At 43.5% G+C, this 19,823-nt stretch overlaps 1 protein-coding gene across 1 annotated transcript in view; it reads left to right on the top strand.

Moving 5' to 3' along the window:
- SIRT6 (sirtuin 6) overlaps window positions 1-19,823 on the top strand; it is a 42,435-nt gene that overhangs the window by 3,891 nt on the left and 18,721 nt on the right. Inside the window, exons 2-4 of the mRNA XM_085637599.1 lie at window positions 3,155-3,282; window positions 3,461-3,643; window positions 18,392-18,451. Coding sequence (XP_085493725.1) covers window positions 3,155-3,282; window positions 3,461-3,643; window positions 18,392-18,451 — 371 coding nt within the window. The remainder of the gene's footprint in view (window positions 1-3,154; window positions 3,283-3,460; window positions 3,644-18,391; window positions 18,452-19,823) is intronic.

Genomic DNA, 19,823 nt, shown 5'->3' on the forward strand with positions numbered 1-19,823 from the left:
GGTGCATCATGGTCACCGTAAATTGTTGAAAAATGGGAATACCATTGTTGGCTAGTAATGTGATTAGCCATCAGAGGCCTAGTATAATTTCTGGCTTTATTGATCAGATCCCAAAACAGTGAACCATTTTTCATTCTAGATGCATTTTTAAGGTCCTGCCAATACAGTTCCTCCCATTCTTTTTTTGCCCGAGCTTGTTCTTCCGCGTACTCCATCCTAACTATTCTCACCAGCGATTGGTTCTTATTACGAAGGGCAACAGTTAGCTCACGTCTTTTTGCCCGACATTTTGTAGAATACCAGGGATTGCTGGGTTTAGGTGCATTTGTTTTAGAGCTCCGGGTTAAAAATAATTTGCCAACTTCTTCAATAGCATTAGTATAAATCTGTGGGAAGAGCGAGTCATGGACCACCCCTGTCCATGAACAATGCCTTCTTGACCACAGATGAAGATGACACCAGCTTCCCTATACTGCTTGCTCTTACAGCTGCATACAACACATCCCACCTGCATATGCAGTGCACTCTGGAGTCTCGAATGGGATTCACCATCAGTGTCCTTGACTGGTAATTCTCTTGCCTTTTCAACCAATACTAGTTTATTCACCTGGGCACCACCAGGTCCCAAAAGATCCCGGTCACCTGTGGAGTCCCCCAGGGGCTCTACACTGTCCCTGTGTCACCTTCAACCTCCACATGGAGCCTTTTGCTGCGCTACCCACATAGAACAGCATCGAGAGTCACCAATATGCAGATTATACACAACTTTACTTAGAAGTTGCCGTTATTTCAGAAATCCAGTGCCTCAAGCACTGCTTATGCATCATCTAGACCTAGAACAAGAAACTTTACAAACCTTACTCAACAACCTGAACCTTGATGACTTGGATCCCCAAATTTCATTGAATGCCAAGCCACTGTGATTCCGCCTGGACACCGGCCTCACCCTCAAGTAACTTGCTGCTTAAAAAATAAACACAGCCTAGTTCCAGCGCGCTCTTCAAAAGAACGTGAAACACATTCTTCCCAAAATAGACTTCAGAACTGCTCTACAAGCTCCTGTACATTTGCATCTCTTTAGTGGGGATGCCCTGCTCCATAATTTCCTAGACTCCTCACTAGATCCCCACTAAGGACATCACACATGCCTAAGCATGTCTCCCGCAGGGCTTGAATACATATGGTTACTGCATTATTTATAAAGCCATCACAACGAGCACCCCTGCTTGGCTTGCGCACAAGCTCACCATCTTGTGGTGGTTGTTGGTGCTCATGCAGCCAAGACACCAACAGATTGCAAACCAAGAAATGTAAAATGAAAAAATAAGGCAGAAGGTCTTTCCCATCAATGTTCCTGAGATCTGGAATGACATGTCTGTGTTCATCAAGACCATACATACCATGCTGCTTCAATTTAGGAAGGAGTTGAAGTCACACTTCTTTAATTAACATACCACTATGCATTAACGGGCAACAAACCAACTACCTCTCTTATTACTTGTTGACTTGTCCTTGTTTTGGCCCTGTTAAGTTCTTCTCTACCTTTTGACTAAATTCCATCTATAGAAGTACCGCATACATACATACAGTGCATTGGCCCAAAGTAGTGATGTTTCTGTCCTGCCTTGGGGGCATAAGCCTGTTTGTGTTTTGTCTAGGATGCTGTTTGTTTCTGTATGGGCTTGGAGTTGAACAGTGACTACTTTATCCATTATTTGTGGGAACAATGGGAGTCCTGCAATTGGGGGATTGTTGGTTCAGTGTGTTGGGTTCAGGGTTGCTTTTTTGAGGAGAGGATATTAGTGTGTAGTTCGGAACTGTGGGGCACTTTCTTGCTTTCATGGAGTTTGAATGAGTCTAGTACCTTCACTTCTAATTCAGCATTGGTGACAGGGCAGAGCCATGCAGATTTGTTACTGGGTCTGAATTTTAGTATGGCAAGATTTTCTTTGTGGTTGCCTCATGGAAAGAGGAGCATCGGAGCAGTACCATGATAGCTGTGCGTGGGACGGGGATACTCCGTGAACTGCTGTAACTGACCTAACATTTTATACTTTTTAAGTGAATGAGGAAACTATTGTGGGCTTAGAGGGTGTCTTGTGTAGCATATTGGGCATTTATAGCCCTCTGAACCACTTTGTAGAGATCCCATTGTTCTTTATGGCCTATAGGAGTGATCTGGAGAATTATCAGAGGGCGCTCTATCTTGGTGTGAATTTAATGGCGTCTCAGCATAGCATGATCCTGTATGAGGTAATGAGCTGCTACCATTCCAAACTAAAGGCCTGATTTAGATCTTGGCGGACCGGTTACTTCATCACAACGGTGATGGACACCCCGTCCGCTGAAATATAAACCCCATAGGATTTAATGGGCCAGTCAGTGCCAGTGATAACTTTATTTCGGTCATGAGACCATAAAAGTACACATAAGTACATCAACAATTACAATAAGACAATAAATAGCATAAAAGGTTAAAAGTTTAAAAAAGATTAAACTACGAGTTATCAGTGAGAAAATAATTAGTTTAACAAGGTTTGTCTCCTGCGCCACATACTGTGTAAATAACGAGATACTGCAAAAACAATATGGGGATGAGTATCATAAGTTAAGGACCTACAAGCCTGCATAAAATAGCGAAATCCCAAGTTCCTGCAGATGGGAATCAACCAACATTTTCTGATTACATAGTAAGCAGGACAAAAAAACAGCACATGTGCGACAGTCTCCGTTTTGTAATTACATGCAGGACAATTTTCCTGGTTCTGGGTCTGCCACTTAGATGAAAAGGACCTGACCGGTAGGGTGCCATATCTTAATTGGATATATAATTTTCGGGCTAGTGGGGGTTCAATTTGGTCCATGAATTCCTCTAGTTTAGAATCTTGTTTGACTATGAGGAACTCTGAGGGGATTTATATTTCGGTGACCGGAATATCCGTCACCGTTGTGAGAGAGTAACCTGTCCGCCAAGGTCTAAATCGGGCCCTAAAATTGATATTTCACAACCTGCATGTTGGAGCTTTGTAGTTTGCGAGAGAGAGTGGGGAGACAGTTTGTTTAGTTGTGGGTTTTTTTCTGCTTGGAGACGTGTGCTGCACATATTCATGCCAGCTGTTCTGTTTACTCCCTCCATTGTAACTTCCATGGTCAGGTGTTTGATCCCCAAGATGAACTAGAAAGAAAAGTCCAGGAGCTTGCAGAGCTGATCAAGAATTCCTCTTACACTGTTTTCCACACCGGTGCAGGCATCAGCACAGCTTCGGGCATACCTGATTTCAGGTGAGTGTAAATTCAGTGTGGGGTGCCTGGTTGTGCTGAGCCATGGCTTTTAAAAGCATAGATGTGCTGTTTCTCAACAGGCTTTTTTTTTTACCTTGTTGTTGTATCGCAGGTAGTGCCCTTCCTCTTTCTTCGGTCTATACTCTCGGGATGCTGAGCTTTTTTTCTTTATTTTCAGAGGACCAACAGGCGTATGGACGATGGAGGAGAAGGGTTTGCACCCTAAGTTTGACACCACTTTTGAAAATGCGCGCCCCTCGAAGACTCATATGGCCTTGCTGCAGCTGGAGAGAGTTGGCATCCTAAAGTTCTTGGTCAGCCAGAATGTCGATGGATTGCATGTGCGCTCTGGTTTCCCACGGTATGAAGCTGCATGTGCTGGAAATGCTAGGTCACTGCATTGAACCCACCATGCGTCCACTTGCTATGATGCTCTCTGCAGCTTCTGCAAACGCAGGCTCCTGCCTCTAACCTAGGGCACCCCAGCTTTTAACGATGCACTGCAGTACCATGTGCATACTCTGGATTGCGCCTCTAAGTGTGCTTGCCCATCCATGATGAAAGCTATGGGTAATGTGTACATTAGTCTCTGTAATACTAAGTAACTGAATCCGGTAGACTGTCTGTCATATATTGGTTGATGCTCAAAGTTGGTGTGCTAAGATTACCCACGATTCTCACCTGTAAGTAATAGCTGTAAAAATGTTAAAAGACTTTGTCACTTTCTAGCTCAAGATGGATGGCACTGTTAATCTTATACTCAAAAACTCTGCTAGAAAAATAAATTTGAGGTGAGCAGTTTCAGAGTGTCGGCCGGGTTGTAGGGTGCATTATATAAAGGAGCAAAAAGCAAAAGCTGTCTCTATGCCAGAGACCATGTTTTAGGCACTTGGGAGGATTCTGCCCATTCCCGTGTGCAGGGTCTTCCTGTCCCCATATTTAATCTAATCGAAAAAGATTTTGTCTCGGCTGCTGGAAAGTGTTAATCGCAGATACATTGTGCAAGAGGGGAAGGAGCTACCTCTGAAACCTACGGCCAATCGTTGACCACTAATGCATGCCACCAGCCGTTGACCACAGAAGGGAGGAGCTTTAGACCTCTCTGCCCCAGAAATATGTACTGTAACCTTCTCCAGCTGGAGTATGGATCACAGACCACAAGTGTACCTGCAGCACACAGGTCGCCTGCACCCAAGGCCCGGCAGTAGCACCATTAGCATTACTTAGCCAAGGTCCAGTAAGCGAACCATTTGTCTGAAACCAAGATGTTGCAAAACAGGATAACACCTACCACAATCGCAGTTCCCATCAAGATGTGTTAAAACACCAACTATCAATCAGTACTCAGCGTCCTTGAATATAGCAGCAACATTCAGAACACTGCCCCCCACTGCCCTTATTGTGTACTATTTGAAAAGTAGCATCCAAGGGTCTTGGAACATGCACTGGGCTAACTGCTTTTAAGAAATTCCATATCATTCCGAATCCTCAAGTCTGCAGCAACCGTTAACAGTCCCCCGATGTTCCTGGAATGTAGCAATTTCCCAAAACACAGGACCCTAGCCCCCCCTCTCCCCCCCAATTATGCACAAGGTGCCACAAAGCATCTAGTCCATCATTTAGCCTTGGATCACTATCCATCTGGGACACAGGAATACGCTAACTCCACTCCTACCTCCTGTGTCTTTCCCAACACCTTCTTTGATGGCTGTAGAACCAAAAAGAGAATGTTCTTGGTTTCTAAGAGTCTTGTACAGGTGAATTGTCCCCATGTATCGAGTGATGTGTGAAACATTTTCAGCCATTTCTGTTTTTTTTGTTTTTTTAGCTAGCAGCAATTTAGATCCTGGGATTTGACCCCTTACTTGGAGTGTTAATAGAGATAGTCCCAGGATAAGAGCATTGGTAGCTAAAAGACCAGAGTTGAAGTTGTCATGTGGTATGGGTCCATGTGGTAGCTATGTCTGTTCTGTGTGAGAACAGCTTGCAGACCTCATGTCAATCTCTGCTCCTACTCGTTCTGTGTGAGGGGAGTTGGGACAGCTGCTAAGGATCCTGATCAGCTGCACCAGCCCATCTGCTTCACATGCTACATGTTCAGAACATGTGAGTGAAGCTTGCACTCAGATGATGATAATCAGGCTCTCTTGCACCCTGGTACTCAACTGAAAACAGTTGGAAATTACCCTCTATTCCAAACCAGCACATCTGCAAGGAGGATGCCCCAGGCTCTGCGGCTGCAGCGTCTACAGCCGGTTAGAGAAGGACTTCTAATGGGTTCAGAATACGCCCAATGAAGTGACATGTTTCAGTTTTGTTTCTGATGCTGTTCCACCTGCCACATCTGCAGCGAGTGGTCGTCCTTGAAGTGGCAAATGTTATGCTGCTGTAGGAGCCACTGTACACCTGGGGGTACACAAAACACTGGCCACACTTACGAATATAATTAATAGTTTCTAAGGGAGATGGTGCATTGTGCAGCTGAGCAATCTTCACATATATGGCTAATTTTGCATTTGTGTCAGAATCACTGTGAAGCATATGTATTCTATAGTTCTGTGGTCACATACTTGCCAAGTGTGCCTATGTATGACACTCTCACCGGGGTCTGTCTTTACAGAAAACGGCACTTTACATGCTGAGGTTTTTGAGCCAAGTCTCTGAGAGCTGAACTGTACGTCCCAGAAAGCCAAATGCTTGTGGCTAAAAAATAAGGGTGACTGACATAAGGTTCACATGAGGCCACTTGACAGCTAAATGATCACATATGCAAATATTGAAACAATCCCAAAGGGAATAGGATGCACAAAAGAAGGAGTATTGATCAAGTTGCAGTGCATCAGAGTTGCACAGCAAAAAAAAAAAGTGTCCAAGTGGAAAGCAATTGTGAAATTTTATAAAAAAATTAAGTTGGAACATTGATGCTATAGATTTTCTCCAAACCATGGCCGTGGGCGATTTAAAGGCCTGACAGGGTTCTTATCTCCCACTTTGATATACTGAAACTTAAGGTTAAGATTATATCTGTATTTCTTTTTTTCCCTTACCCCCACCTCCTTCATTTATTATTTAAATTGCACAAATCAACTGCCAATTTTCTTGTAACTTAACCTGAAAAGCTGATGTGTAGGTACAAGTTTAAAAAAGATTTTGAGCTACCTCAGTTTGCCATTATTTTTTGTCTGTGGAGTATTGGATGGTGAGTCACATATACGCTTTGGTTTCTGTTCAAACTGTGCATGTCCAAGCTCAGTCATACATTTCCAGGCACGTTCAGGGCCACAACCACTGGTGATGGCCTCCGTGAAATTATATTGATTTCCTCATGGCTTCATAATGTCAAAATATTAGCAATATCCTATTTTGCTGTTGGAGGCAAAATTCTCATTTTATGTTTTACTACTTGCTTAGGCCTAATTTCATGGCATCTAAACTCTACAGCTTCTTTCTGATCACATCTTTATAGTGATCGCTTGTAAATTCAGAGTTCTATGCATTTACAAAACCAGCAGCTAGACTCAACAATCAGTAAGATGCAGGTATGATATATTACAGTTATTGAGGATTATGTGTGTGGTTTTGCTTCCATTGAAAGAGAGACCCATGTAGAAACACAGCCTTTTTGTTGCCTAAAAGGTTCCTTTACAACTACACTACAATCAGTAGAAGACCCTTGAAACTAAGGGTGTCAATCACACAAGTATCTTGAAAACAACAGACCTGTTTCTGCGTAGTGAAGAACAGCCATTCTTTGCCATATAGTGAAGCTATGCACATGATGATGTGGTATGTTTGACCTAACTTTATCTGAATGGTTCTGAGATGTATTGTGGTGTGGTGCTGGGGGAGTGCTTTTGAGTTGATAGCACTTTTCATAACTGTGCAGAGAGAGGGAGGAAGGGCAGCTCAAGAACTAGGGCAGCAGGGTATAGTCAGATTCATGTGAAGGTGTATGCAGATGCATATATTACAATGCCAAGGGGGGTGGATATGTATCAACACTCATCTCTTGTGCTGCATACAGTGTTGGCAATGATGTCATGTAGTTGCTGTATATGGTAATTCAGGTATTAGCTTAGTTGATGCGTTCAATGTTGTATGCCATGTCAGCCGAAGGCATTCTGGTATATTTAGTTCTGGTTTTTCTGAATTCAGCTGTAATTTCTGACTACAGTAGTCTGTAGAATGAAAAACTGGACTGGAATGTGTTGCACATGGTTACACTGAGTGGTCTGGTCCCTTTAATGGCGCACTGGTGCCCAGACAGAATCCCTAATCATCTTGGTATTCTTCAGGTTCCCATGCCATGTGATTGCATGTGACACAAAGGCACAGTTTGTATTAAGCATGGTTTTGTGTTTGCACAAGTGCTGTTAATCAGGGGAGCTTCTTGTGAGAGTGTGTTTCTGCCCGTTCACGGTGGCTGGTGCAGAATCATGCCATCTTGAGTTAATCCTGATAGTGCTCACTCGTGCGTAAACCATAGCGTACAGCCGAGGTCATGTAGACACTGATAGATTAAGTCATCTTCCTGTTACGAAGGACCCACAACTTGGCCTTAATGGCCCACTTATATTTGATATTTGGATGCAATGAAACCTCTTACTTCTTATTAATTTCATGTCAGTGGGGCTATTGCTTTTCTAATTAATTGGGCTGTATATCATCCTCCTGAGGTCTGATATTTTATGTTCATCCTAATTTTAAGATTTCTGTCATGTGTGGTGTACACCCTCACCGCACTCCTCTGTCTCGTCTCTGCATGAGATTTGATGGACAGCTGTGTCTCTGGAGGTGCAAGAACTGGGAGTGAATGAAGGCGAAAGCAAATGAGTACTGCAGACTAAAGCTGCCCTCAAGGGTGCCAGAGACCTCATTAGCAAGGAGAACCATCAGGAAACGTCTACAAGGAAAGCGAGAGGTTTGCTTCGTACCACACTTTAGCCGAGAGCATCAGCAAATGATGACCTTCAGCTTCCGCCAGCAAGAACATTGGCTGTATTAATGTACTGGGGAGTTTCTCCATTAGAGAAGCCTTTGAGAGGCCTTCAAAGAAGTTCTCTGTAGAGACTATGTTGTCTTGCATCTTCGATAGCTGCTTTTCTTTTCTCCTCTAGGGTCCTCATTACTATAAACTCTGATGCAGCGCAGCATCCCTCGGGCTTGCTCACTACCCTGCTTTTATATTAACTGCGATGCAGCATTCCTGTCAATCATTTGCTTTGCTCCCCTTGTCAACAAGGCGGCCATGCTCAAATTTCCAAAGCGTAGGCAAGCGTTTTTATACAAGTACATTAATGTATGTATACATGGATACTCTCCGGATGGTACTATCGTTGAACCTGTAGAGACAGCTGGCTCAGGATATTCCTTGTGTTGCCTCAGCAAATGAAAGGGGAATGTGATGCTATTTGCCGAGTAGATATGTTCTAGTTGTACAGATTCCCTACCCTTATGAAAATTGCAAGTTTACAAAGTTTGACAAAATCTGCTCGACGTAAACATGATACTATGCATTCTGTAACTCACTGTTAGGTGTGGAGGTTGTCCTGCTACAAAGTGTTTGCTGTAGTGTGGCTCAGTAAAGAATAAAGGTACTAGACTGCTGTGCTTACATATTATAGACAAGCCACTAGCTCTGAGAGATCTGACTTGAGTGGTTATGTTTTTTGCACAGTGTTTACATGTATAGTACCTTGCTTGGGCCCACTGTTGGCTGGTAACGCGAGGAGGTACTAGCCCACAGTTACAGATTGCATATTGTATCTCTACCCAACCTACCTTCAAATACGAGTCACCGGTTCCCAAATGGGAAATGACATGCTGGACCCAGCTTTACAAGGCCATTACTGTATGCAGGTCCTAATTCTGGGGCCTAATTATGCAGGTAAATTTACACGTGTAAATTTAATCTTAGACGTTTGTGTAAATATACTACTTTTGGCTGTTCACCATTTCTGAGTGTACATTATCTCCAAAGTGTAGACTTACACGTCTCAACCCCCTAAAACCAGAGGACTGAGACAAATATCACTACACATGAGTTGTAATGATCCACACGGTCTTGCACATGATTGTCTACTCAGTGGAAATCAGTTTACATATTAACTACTGTAAGATAGTGGAGAGGTTACTTACACTATGACCTCATTTTGAGCACTATCGACAAATTGTTTTTTTTGATCATTGCCACAGAATTGCAGCGTCTGCACTTTTCATGTTGCATTTCGGATTTAGGTATTGTCTCCTGCATATATAGAGAAGGTCACTCTTGGTGGGCCAGACCTCAATTAGACTAGAAAAATCCACATCTTGGGTCAGTCGTCCAATCCTCTTGAACTACGAAGACATTTCCTGCTCCAGTGAGAGAACATAAAGGCTGAGTGAGGGGAGAAAGACAAATGTGTAAGAGAGAAAACTCATACAGTTCAGCAGGTCCCGCAGAGGGCAAAAGAAAGTATGATCCAAAGAGAGTGGATTTATGACCGGTCTGTTTCATTTCAGGAGCTTTCTTTTCTCTTATATTACCCGCTCAAAAAGTAAAAAAACGTACATGCACACCACACCTGAAGAAGATGACCTGGCTAATCCATGAGAACATCTTAACAAAAGTTTCTCCCAGCTCAGAGATATTATAGAGCCACGAATCACCATTGGCCAAGCAAGGTATAAAATCTTCACCCTCATTCAACTTTTTAATGGATTGAGTTATTTCAGATCTGTTAGCAAATCTTCACCCTCATTCAACTTTTTAATGGATTGAGTTATTTCAGATCTGTTAGCAAATTTTGGAGTTTTAACCCAAATTACATTAACCCTTCATATTTCATCTCTCATGACTGCTATTTAAAATTGTTTGCAATTTGCAAATGTCACCTGACATTACCTGGCCTTTCACGTTCCACTGTGACACACACACATACCATATGCCTGCCCCATAACCTTATGTAGTTATCAGCCAAACCAAGATTAGAATGCAAGTGGAAAACTCTCCCTGTTGAGACTTTTCCCAGACACTTTTTTCCTGGTAAAAGCAGGCAGAGTTTTCCTGAGGAAGACTGAGGGGCATCTGTGCATAGACATAGATTCCTAGGGTAAAGTTGTAAGAGTGTTGTTATAACACATACAAGAATGACCATAACCCGAAGCATTAGTATTTCCAGCGCTATATTCCCAACATGGATTTTCCCACACCACTTGTAACTAGGATCTTGGCATTGGATCCCCCAAACACCAAGCTATACACAGTACACCAAAGGATCCTGCAGAATTTGTGGTTTACTTACATTTTGTCGAGGCTTATTAAGCAAAACTTCAACCATCTGCTGAGTGAATTCTGTAATTCCAAAAAAACAGTCTATACAGGAACAGCCACTGATGGCATTCAAGATATTGCTTGGCTTGATGAGTCCTTGTCCTCTGGGCAAGGCTGAGAAGGCAACTGCTTTATGACTCCCTGGGTGATCAGCAGAAAAACCACACGCTTATTGATGGAATCCGACAAACTGGTAAATTGCTAGACATCCAAAGACCAATCTTTATAAGTTACCATAGCAACTGAAGTATTCCTAAGGTATGGAAAGCACTTCTGCACACTTTTGTGCAGACAAACAAAGTGCACATCAGCTGGTTCGATTTAACCACAGTAGCCAATTCCAGATCAAGTTCATGTTGTTGACGACATGCTTCACCGGTCTTTCAAATATCGGGGACACTCCCGTCAACTATCAAGGGATCGGGGGTACTGGAGCCTTCAGCAGTTAGGATGAAAGCATTGACGCCGCTGGTGCTCTATGTTGGTGAAGTGGACAAGTTGGCAGGGAGCTTAGATCACTAACTAAAAGATGCCACAAATGGGAATTCCACCGCAGTGTGGTAGACCACATGTTTATACGGCAGACATTTTAACCGCAGCACTGTTTGCAGTAAATGAAAGCTCTGCCACCAGGTACGTCGGAGGTGGGGATTCAGGAAGCAGCAGCTTAGAGGCGACTGCATTACATTTCCACATGCACCGCTTAATTCACCGCACTTTTCTCCTTGTGAGGGAGAGCATACTTGTGATCACAACTGTTGGGCGTGTGAGAAAACCAAATGTTGTTATTTTCAAGTATATTTTGAGATTCGCATTTGTAAATATACCCTACTGAGACACTTCTTATTCAGGATGAGTGGCAGGATAAAGGTTGCAGCGATCCAGATATTCTGAGTTTTGCATCATAGCTCCCAGTGTCAATATTTGAACTCGTAAATCTTTCGAAAATGTATTCAGATTTTGCAGCAAGCCAGTAGAAACAGTTTGTGTGGAGGAAAGCAAGAAGCATGTGCTTCGTGTGAAATGTTATTTTCAGGTAGTTGTTCTGGGTTGCAACGAAACAGACATTCTGCATTGCCTTACACTTGTTCTTACTTCTTCTCTGTTTGAGCTTATGCACAATGTGAACTAGAGCATCGATCATAGGAGGAACTCTGTACCAGATTAATAGATGACACGTGTAGAGGTAGTGATTTATAACCTTCATTAGAAGACTAATCTTTCAAGACCTCCCCTAAAGCAGTGATAAGCCCATGTCAATAAATTTTTCCTGACACCATTTCTGTCTTCCATGCTAACCAAACGACTGAGCTCTCTGTATTTTTTCTGACCTCAAACACCTAAGGAGAGAAGCCCTTGCGTGTTTATTAAAACACCACATTGCATTGTTGTGTTGCATTTACTGGCACATTACTCCTATGTGGCATGTTTCACTGCTTAACTGCACGATGTACCAAGCAGGGGGGTATGGATGGTAGGGTGTTTTCTTTGCTTTGATCCTGTCATGTGTGACAACCACTGAGGTGTAGTTGTTGTAAACGGGTGCAGTGCTTACCGTGTGCTTGATGAAGAAGTGTGAGAGATCAATGTACATTCATGGCTCACAGTACACATGATCCTGACCGCTGTGATCAGCTCTGCAGGTTCCTCTATGATGTCTTGATCCGTTTTTATCTTCTCTGTCCTGTTTGCTACTTGGGTTGTCCTCTCCGGGGTAGTACAGGCCTAGCCCGCCATGGTCGGAAGCTTAGCGTTAGTGACATATCAGAGGGGGTTGCTTAATGGTCATATAGTGGAGATCAGAGTATATTGGGCAGGTCAGAATAAGCAGGGTGGATTATTTTAAAACCTCTGGTGGCCTAAAGTGTGTATAAGATCTCATCAGATACTACATGTCTGGACAGTTGCAGTTGATTGGTGCAAGTATCGCATTGGATGGAACATATTTCCTCTATTGGTCCCGTCTTATATCAATATATCAGGACAATATGATATTAGCATCCATTATACAGCGTGGCTCGAGTATGATTGATTAGAAGGCCACTAAATTTGAGTATTAGGTGGGCCAGAAGCAGAGTAGTTATCCAGGAGTGCCTGTTGTTACTAAGGTATTAGTCTGTGGGTAGGCGCTAAGGTTAAGTCCTTCATCTCTCCAACTTGAATGCAATTTTCCTCGCGTTGGTGGGTCAGTCTAATATTCCTTGGAGAGACCTACTTTGCAGCTAGTCTGAGTGATAATACTCCATCTGTATGCACGGATCATCGCTCGGCCAACGCAGAGATTAGAAGTACTCATCAATTATTTGTCACCTTCAGGCAGTTATGATGCAGCATACCATCTGAAGCATCTCGGTCCAGCGGGATTGTGGCAGCTATGTGCCCGTTCTGTAAAGTAGCCGACAAGCATTTGCGAAGTGTGCCAGAAGCGCGTCCCTTCCTAGGCAGCATCCGATAGATGCATGAATAGGGATAATGTGGCCTTCTGTCTCATGCCTCTGCTAAGCACCACTCTTTGCACTATTACGCCAGACAAAATATGTATCATTTGTAAGACTTCAAGGCACCTCCTCACCGCGCTGTGATTTTGACATCTTTTTCATTCTTTATTTTTGATCACTTTCAATGACTTTTCTATTATTTTGATATGTTAAGCACCCCCTATCCTGTTCCAGAAATTGAAACCCCACATTTCAAAGCTCTGAAGATTGTCACATTCATCCATTTATCTTTTATTAATTTCTTCCTTTTATGTAAAGCTAATTTGATGATGGTGGCATGAAATCCTAAAAATATATAAGTTGCAGAGCTGGCACCAAGTGTCTCAAACTGCCTCCCATGTGATTTAAATAGTTTTCCTTTATGCAAAGCGTTTCAGTTGACAGATTCTTGCTGCAGAATTCACAATTGCTAACCTGTAGCCTTCGTTATGCAGCTTTATATCTGATATTAATCTCACAGGTAACACTTCTGATCGTGAAGCATACACTTTTCTCACGTTAATCCAGTGTATTCCAACTGTAGTATAGAGTCCAAGAAGTCCTGAGAGTCTGGTAAAAAATAAACTACTCTGATTAGGCATTCCATCATGGTGTGCCTATACATGAGCTAGGTTCTCCTTTCTTGATTTACATACGGAGAGCATAAAGTGTCCCTCCATGATTGCAATATTCAATGCCTCTTATTTTCTGGAACAATCTTCTTTTGTGTTATATGATATTAAACCCGTCTCTGGAATTGCAAATGGACAACGCTCCTTTTCATAAATATGAAATAAATGTTAGCATTTCATTTTCTTCTTGTAGGTTCAGATTTATTTGAAAATTATTTTCATTTAATAAATCCTTCCTAAAGTGATTTTAATGGTAAGCACCAGAATTACCATGGGAGCCTGTACATGGAATTTGAAGCAATAACTTGTAATTAAAAGTATTAATAAAAAAATGAATCAGGCTGGAAGTGTCATCCTGAAAGGGCCCATATGTTGCACAGACCTTGTGATGTGCTTTGACTGCCCTGATGCTGTGGATTCTCCACTGGTATCCAATTCCAAAGCAATGTACTATTCCAGCAGTTGCAAACTTTCCACCATTGGGCCCCCCCCCTTTCTTTTAATAACCAAAGTTTGGCAGTATTACAGTCCTACTTCCCCCCCCCCCTGTTTCAACAATACTGATTTGGTTATGCTAAGAATGGATCCGTTTTTTCCCTCCCATTCAATCACTTTACTGCTCCTGCCGCCAACTGTGGTCTGGACCCACTTCTAGAAGCCTCTTCACTTGGCGAGATCATGTGTAAAACTTAGATCTTATGGACTTCTTGCCCCAATTAACACTTATCATTGTTGGTAATTCCAGTGATGTAGGATATTCTGTGACTCAGATTCAGCACTCCCCGTTATGGCAACAAAGTGCTTCTCTGCCCTCAATATGATCTTTGCATATTTAATCTTGCTGGTACTCTTTGCCCCTTTTCTGTCATCGGAGATCCCACCCAGCATGTGTTCTCCTTGCTAAGTGCATCTCACAAGCCAGGCACCATTGTGGGGCACGCGATGCTTGCTGGGCGCACTTGCCGCTAAATTACATTTTCTTTTTTTAAGTTGGCCTAATGGAAAAGTTGAAGCAGCTGCTGGGAAAGTAAGGCCTTTAACAAGAGATAACAGCAGATGATCTTTGCCGCCCCTCGTATCTCTCAGACCTTTTGATCTGCCGTTGTCTCTCTGGGCCAGTCTCACACTTTGCCAGTAATCATCGGTGCCTCCCTTGGTAGGCTTACGGCATAAGAGACTCCACCACCAGTCGCGGGTTGCTCATTTATTGATTAATGCGCCACATCTATACTGCAGTTTCATCCTCCTTTTCCCTGTGGGGAATGGCTGTAAGATTGGCCCAGTTTTTTGTGGAGCTCTTTCTCTCTGATGCTGTCTTTCCCATTTATCTGTTTGCGCGCTCATGTGTGAAGTGGTGGCGAGAGCCCTCCCTGCGCACCATAATTTACAAACACACGAAAGTATGGATCACAAATAGGATAAGAGCTTAGATGTGATGACTAGACAGGAAGGAAACAGACGCTTCCACTTGGATGAATAACCAGCAGGCGTAAATGCGTGAGTTATGGACAGAACAGTCTGGCGTTCTGTGGGGTCCCTGGTGCTGGTAGAATTATTAGAGAGTGAGGAACATTCTTGTACATGGCAGATTTTCAATGACCACTCAGAAGAAAAACTTCCATCCCCCCAAAAGAGAGTGCATTCATATTTAGCAGCATGGAAAGACCAACAGCAGCTTTTACCTCCATCACCACATTAGCTGGGCAGGCCTCTTAGTGGCAGAGTGAGACCCAGCCGAGACTGTGGTATTATATTGTATTTCAGCATTTATATAGTGCTTACTAGTCCTATGTGGGGCGCTGAAGCGCTTGCCTGCATTGGTAGCATGCTACACCATGTAGGCCGTGTGGCTGGAAAGATGTTGGTTTTGTTGTGATCCTATGTGTTAAGTGTTTCCATGTTATGCGTGATGATCACTGAGGTGCAGTCATCGTGTTATGGGACGCAGTGCGCAGCAGTGTGTTGGATGGTGAACTGTAAGAGATAGACGCCCAGTTCTGTGGTTTTCAGTACGCTGCTAGCTTTGAACAGCTCTCAGGTTACTTTGTTATTTCTTACTATAGTCTGCTTAGCTGGTTACTGCAGTGGGTTGTTCAATCTGAGATATTGTGTGTAGTTTTGGTTCTGAGTTGCCATGCCTTTTCAGTGGCAAGTTCTCAGCATGGAGCGGCGGCATGCTTCTTCATGCAGAAGATCATATCTTGATATATTTAATCTCATGGAAGAACATCTGTTACACCCAGGAAATTGTCTTTTTCCTGTGGCAGAGCGTAACCACACTTTTTGGTGCCACAATTTAGCTTTGAATTTTCATGTTGTTTTTCTTTATGAAGCAACACCTGATACATCAGGTAGACAACCTGTCCCTTTCCGGCAGCTTGCAAATGCTCTGAGGCCATGATGAGAGCTAGGAGGAGCAGGGATAGGTGGTGGGTGAGGAAATATTACTTAACATGGGGTTCTAGGCACATGAGTGAAATAAAACCTAGGTCTGGAAGATGGAGTAACACCAGCATGGGGAGAGATGTAATGATAGAGCGACTACAGAGTAAATGGGAGTCTAGATTGGAAGCGTCATGGTGAGGAATATAGCTCCCTTGTGAGCTGCAAGGCAGTGTGAACTTCTTTTTCTCACAGCTCCTTATTGCTGGCTCATCCCCCACTCCCCTTTATATGCATGGATTGTCACTTACCTTGACAATTTCTGATAGCTTCTCTTAAAACTATCAAGATTCCCGAGGCCGAGCAGAGTGAAGCAAAACTGGTTGTATCTGCTTTCCATGCTAGAGTTTTGTATCTTGGATCTCCATTGAGATTCACTCAAGTTGTAGTTCACATATGCTGAGCCTGCTGTGGGACTTCCTGCCCCTTCCTCCTGGACCTCATCTTGCTGCTGGTCTTTTTGATTTTCATTCAGGTGTTTGCGTACGCACCGGCTCCTTACCCAAAGCAGGCTGAGAAGGAAATGCTTGAAGTTTGGGAGACCCAAGGTGGTGCCTTCATGAAGGCCTGTCTCTCATTCAGTGGTGATCACATGCATCCTGCTTCGTCACTGACACCAAGAAGTGAAGATCCCTTCGAAGACTGTCCTTGTGCTGTGACGGTTTGGCGAATGTCTGTAATGAGTGAAATTGTAGTGTCTGCAGCTATGACATTGGATGTCAAGAGAAAGACGGAGACCCTCTTCCTGCAGCTCCTCACACAGAGTGCAAGATTCATGGGCATCCAACCGTCATTGCTTCTACATTTATAGTGTGGCTCTGAGATGAATGGATAATGTACGAGCATAACTCTTGGCATTTTTCTAAAATCAAGAGTTGAGCAAGAGCAGATTGTGTCAAGTCTTGAGACAGAGGGACCACCGAAAGAACCTTTTAAACACATAATTTCTGGGGTGTTGATGAGTTGGCTGGAGCAGATATTTCTTTCTCTGGTGGGACTGAGTAAGATAGTTCACATTTTTTAATCTCCAGGTTTCCTCCCCTCCTTGGCCTTGGGTGAGAGGCCTAATCTCCTGTCATCATTTAAGGCTAGGAATAAATAACCAAGATTAATGGACAACCTTGCTGAAAATAAGGAGGCTACCCCCTAGGGGAGCTACCCTGCCAGTGCACTGAAAGTGGCTGCAAACGACTACTGATGGACAATAGGACCCACTTCTGGATTGATTAGACGGGAATGGAGAACAGGGTTTTGTCTGACCATAAATTGAGCAATTTAGTTACTACCTGGTTAGTTTCAGGCTTCCTAATAGGTTGATCGGTCCCTATTGTAAGGCCTGTTTTTGTTCCAAAAAGTTTCGGCACTCGGATGTTAGGCCCGAGATCTTTTCAAGACCCGTATGAGGAACCAGATTACAGCCTGCTCGCCGCTTCGTTACATTGACCTTCGTTCGGATGATCACAAGTGGCTACTTAGATTATCAGATACGCGTAGCTGTGTGCAACCAGCCACTTTGCGCTCTAGAGCGGGTTCATGAGGCGTTCTTTGCAGGGGTGCATAGTCTAGGCTTCAGCTACATGAAGTTAGTAGTCAGACATGAGCATTTTCGGCTTTGCTGTATAGACGCAGAAATGTTTGATTGAAAAGATTTGCGAACCAAGTACAGATGAGAAGCTCCAGACAACATAAGAAATTAGCAGGACATTGACAGAATATTTTGCCTGCTGCTAAGTCGGGATATTCTCCTGTTAAGGTCTTGGCTGTGTTGTATACTCCAGTTTGATCACCGCTTCCTTTCGACTTCTGTGATGGGTTTGATCACTTTAGTTATTGAAGACTGAGAAAGTGTGTTAATACACTAGGCATCAAATACTAGGCATGCAGAGCATCATGGCACCTATTTCTACAGGCAGCATCATTGAATTGATAACCATTGCTTAGCACTGTTTTTAAAATGTATTTTTATTATTTTCAAAAAACAAATATAAGCCATACGACATTCACGATCACACCATCATAATAATCTAGCAAAGTGTAATCATTGCTGACTCAGTCCTGAATTGTACATCTTTGGAGAGCATCAGCCTTTTTATCTTTGGCCCATTGCATACCACTGTGTTGCCCAATGACCTGTGTCTGTCCAGGTCATTGGGGTGACAGCTAAAATCCAAGGCTTGAGTGGCTAGGATACCTTGACAAATCACTGGTGACCTGAAACTTCTGTGTTTCCTTTCTCCCTGCAGGGAGCGACTGTCGGAGCTCCATGGGAACATGTTTGTGGAAGAGTGCACGAAATGTGGCAAGTAAGTAAACTTCACGTCCCTTCTTAGCTTCTGCCAGTAAGTGCCTGATTTTGGGTCCTCTTGAGGATACGTAGACCAGCTCTTGGTGCAGTGGGTCTCAAAACTAGATGTAGTGCCCTCAAGGAACTGGTTGTCATGCTTGCATCTCCTTCTCTTGCTGACGCTTGGTGTATTAATTGTAATTTTACAAAATGCAATTTAAAAAGTCTGGAAGTGAGTGTGCTGTATGTGCGCAAGCCCTCGCTGCCTTTTTGTTTGTGCAGACTTGACTATATGTGTTTGCAACTTTTTTTCGACAACTAGAGTGAAGTAGCACAATCTACATTGTTTTGACCAATAGCAGGATTACATCATACGTAAGTAAAGTGGCGGGAAAGAAAAGAGGCCCACCTGAGTACAACTCTAGAAACCAGTACAGCGATCATATGATCAGCATATTAAATGACAATTTGACAAACGTCTCTTCTATACAGTAAGAAGGGACAACCGTAAAAATATCAGTTTCTTTCGGTAATACATTCACAAGACAGTACTCTCTAACTGCGGGTTCCCACAGGCTTCCCAACTGGGCATGTGCTCTTCTGCTTGGGGTACGTATTATTCCCAGTACTGGACAACTTGTTTATTTAAGCTCTAAAGTGGGGAGTCTACTGTACTGCACGATGAAATTGTGCCTGTATCTGGGACATCGTCTGTTCCAGTGCAGGGACATCTCCTTCTCCTATATATGTGTGCGTAGAAAGAGCAATGGCATGTGCAGTGGCAGCCACCACAAACAAGTGGTGGTGGGGGTGTAGGGGGAGCACGGGAGAGGAACCGCGGGGGGAGGTTTAATAATAATAAAAAAAGGACTTATCTTTAGCTGCTGGTCTCCTCGCGCCACGGTCTTCCTGTGCTTCTGATCTCAGCAGACACTGGAACAGCATCACAAACTCCCCGCGCAATTCCCGCACTGCTCTCATGCTATGAGAGCAGAGCAGGGATTGACCCGAGCGGCAAAGGGAGTCTGTACTGTTTCTCCAACCCGGCTTGTAGTACAACCGGGTTGGAGAAACCTAAGTGCTTATGTGTGTTTGGCCGGCCTAAGACGGCCGGCCAAACACACATGCGCACTTAGAAGTGAACCAACCAGTCCTCCTCCCATCTCCCATAGCCCCGGTCCCACCCCTCCCTACACATGCTGGCTGAGCCAGCAGTTGAAAAGAAAACTATAATAAAATATTGTTTTATTTTTCAGCTGCTGGCTCTGAGTAAGTGGGGCGATGCTCCTCCGTCATTGCGGAGGATCCGCCCCTGGGCATGTGAATGCGTAATCTGAAAGAAACCAGGTTTGAATCTTCAATCGACCCAGAACGGACAGTGTACGAGAGTC

Source organism: Triturus cristatus, chromosome 12, assembly GCF_964204655.1.
Source record: "Triturus cristatus chromosome 12, aTriCri1.1, whole genome shotgun sequence".
NCBI lineage: Eukaryota > Metazoa > Chordata > Amphibia > Caudata > Salamandridae > Triturus > Triturus cristatus.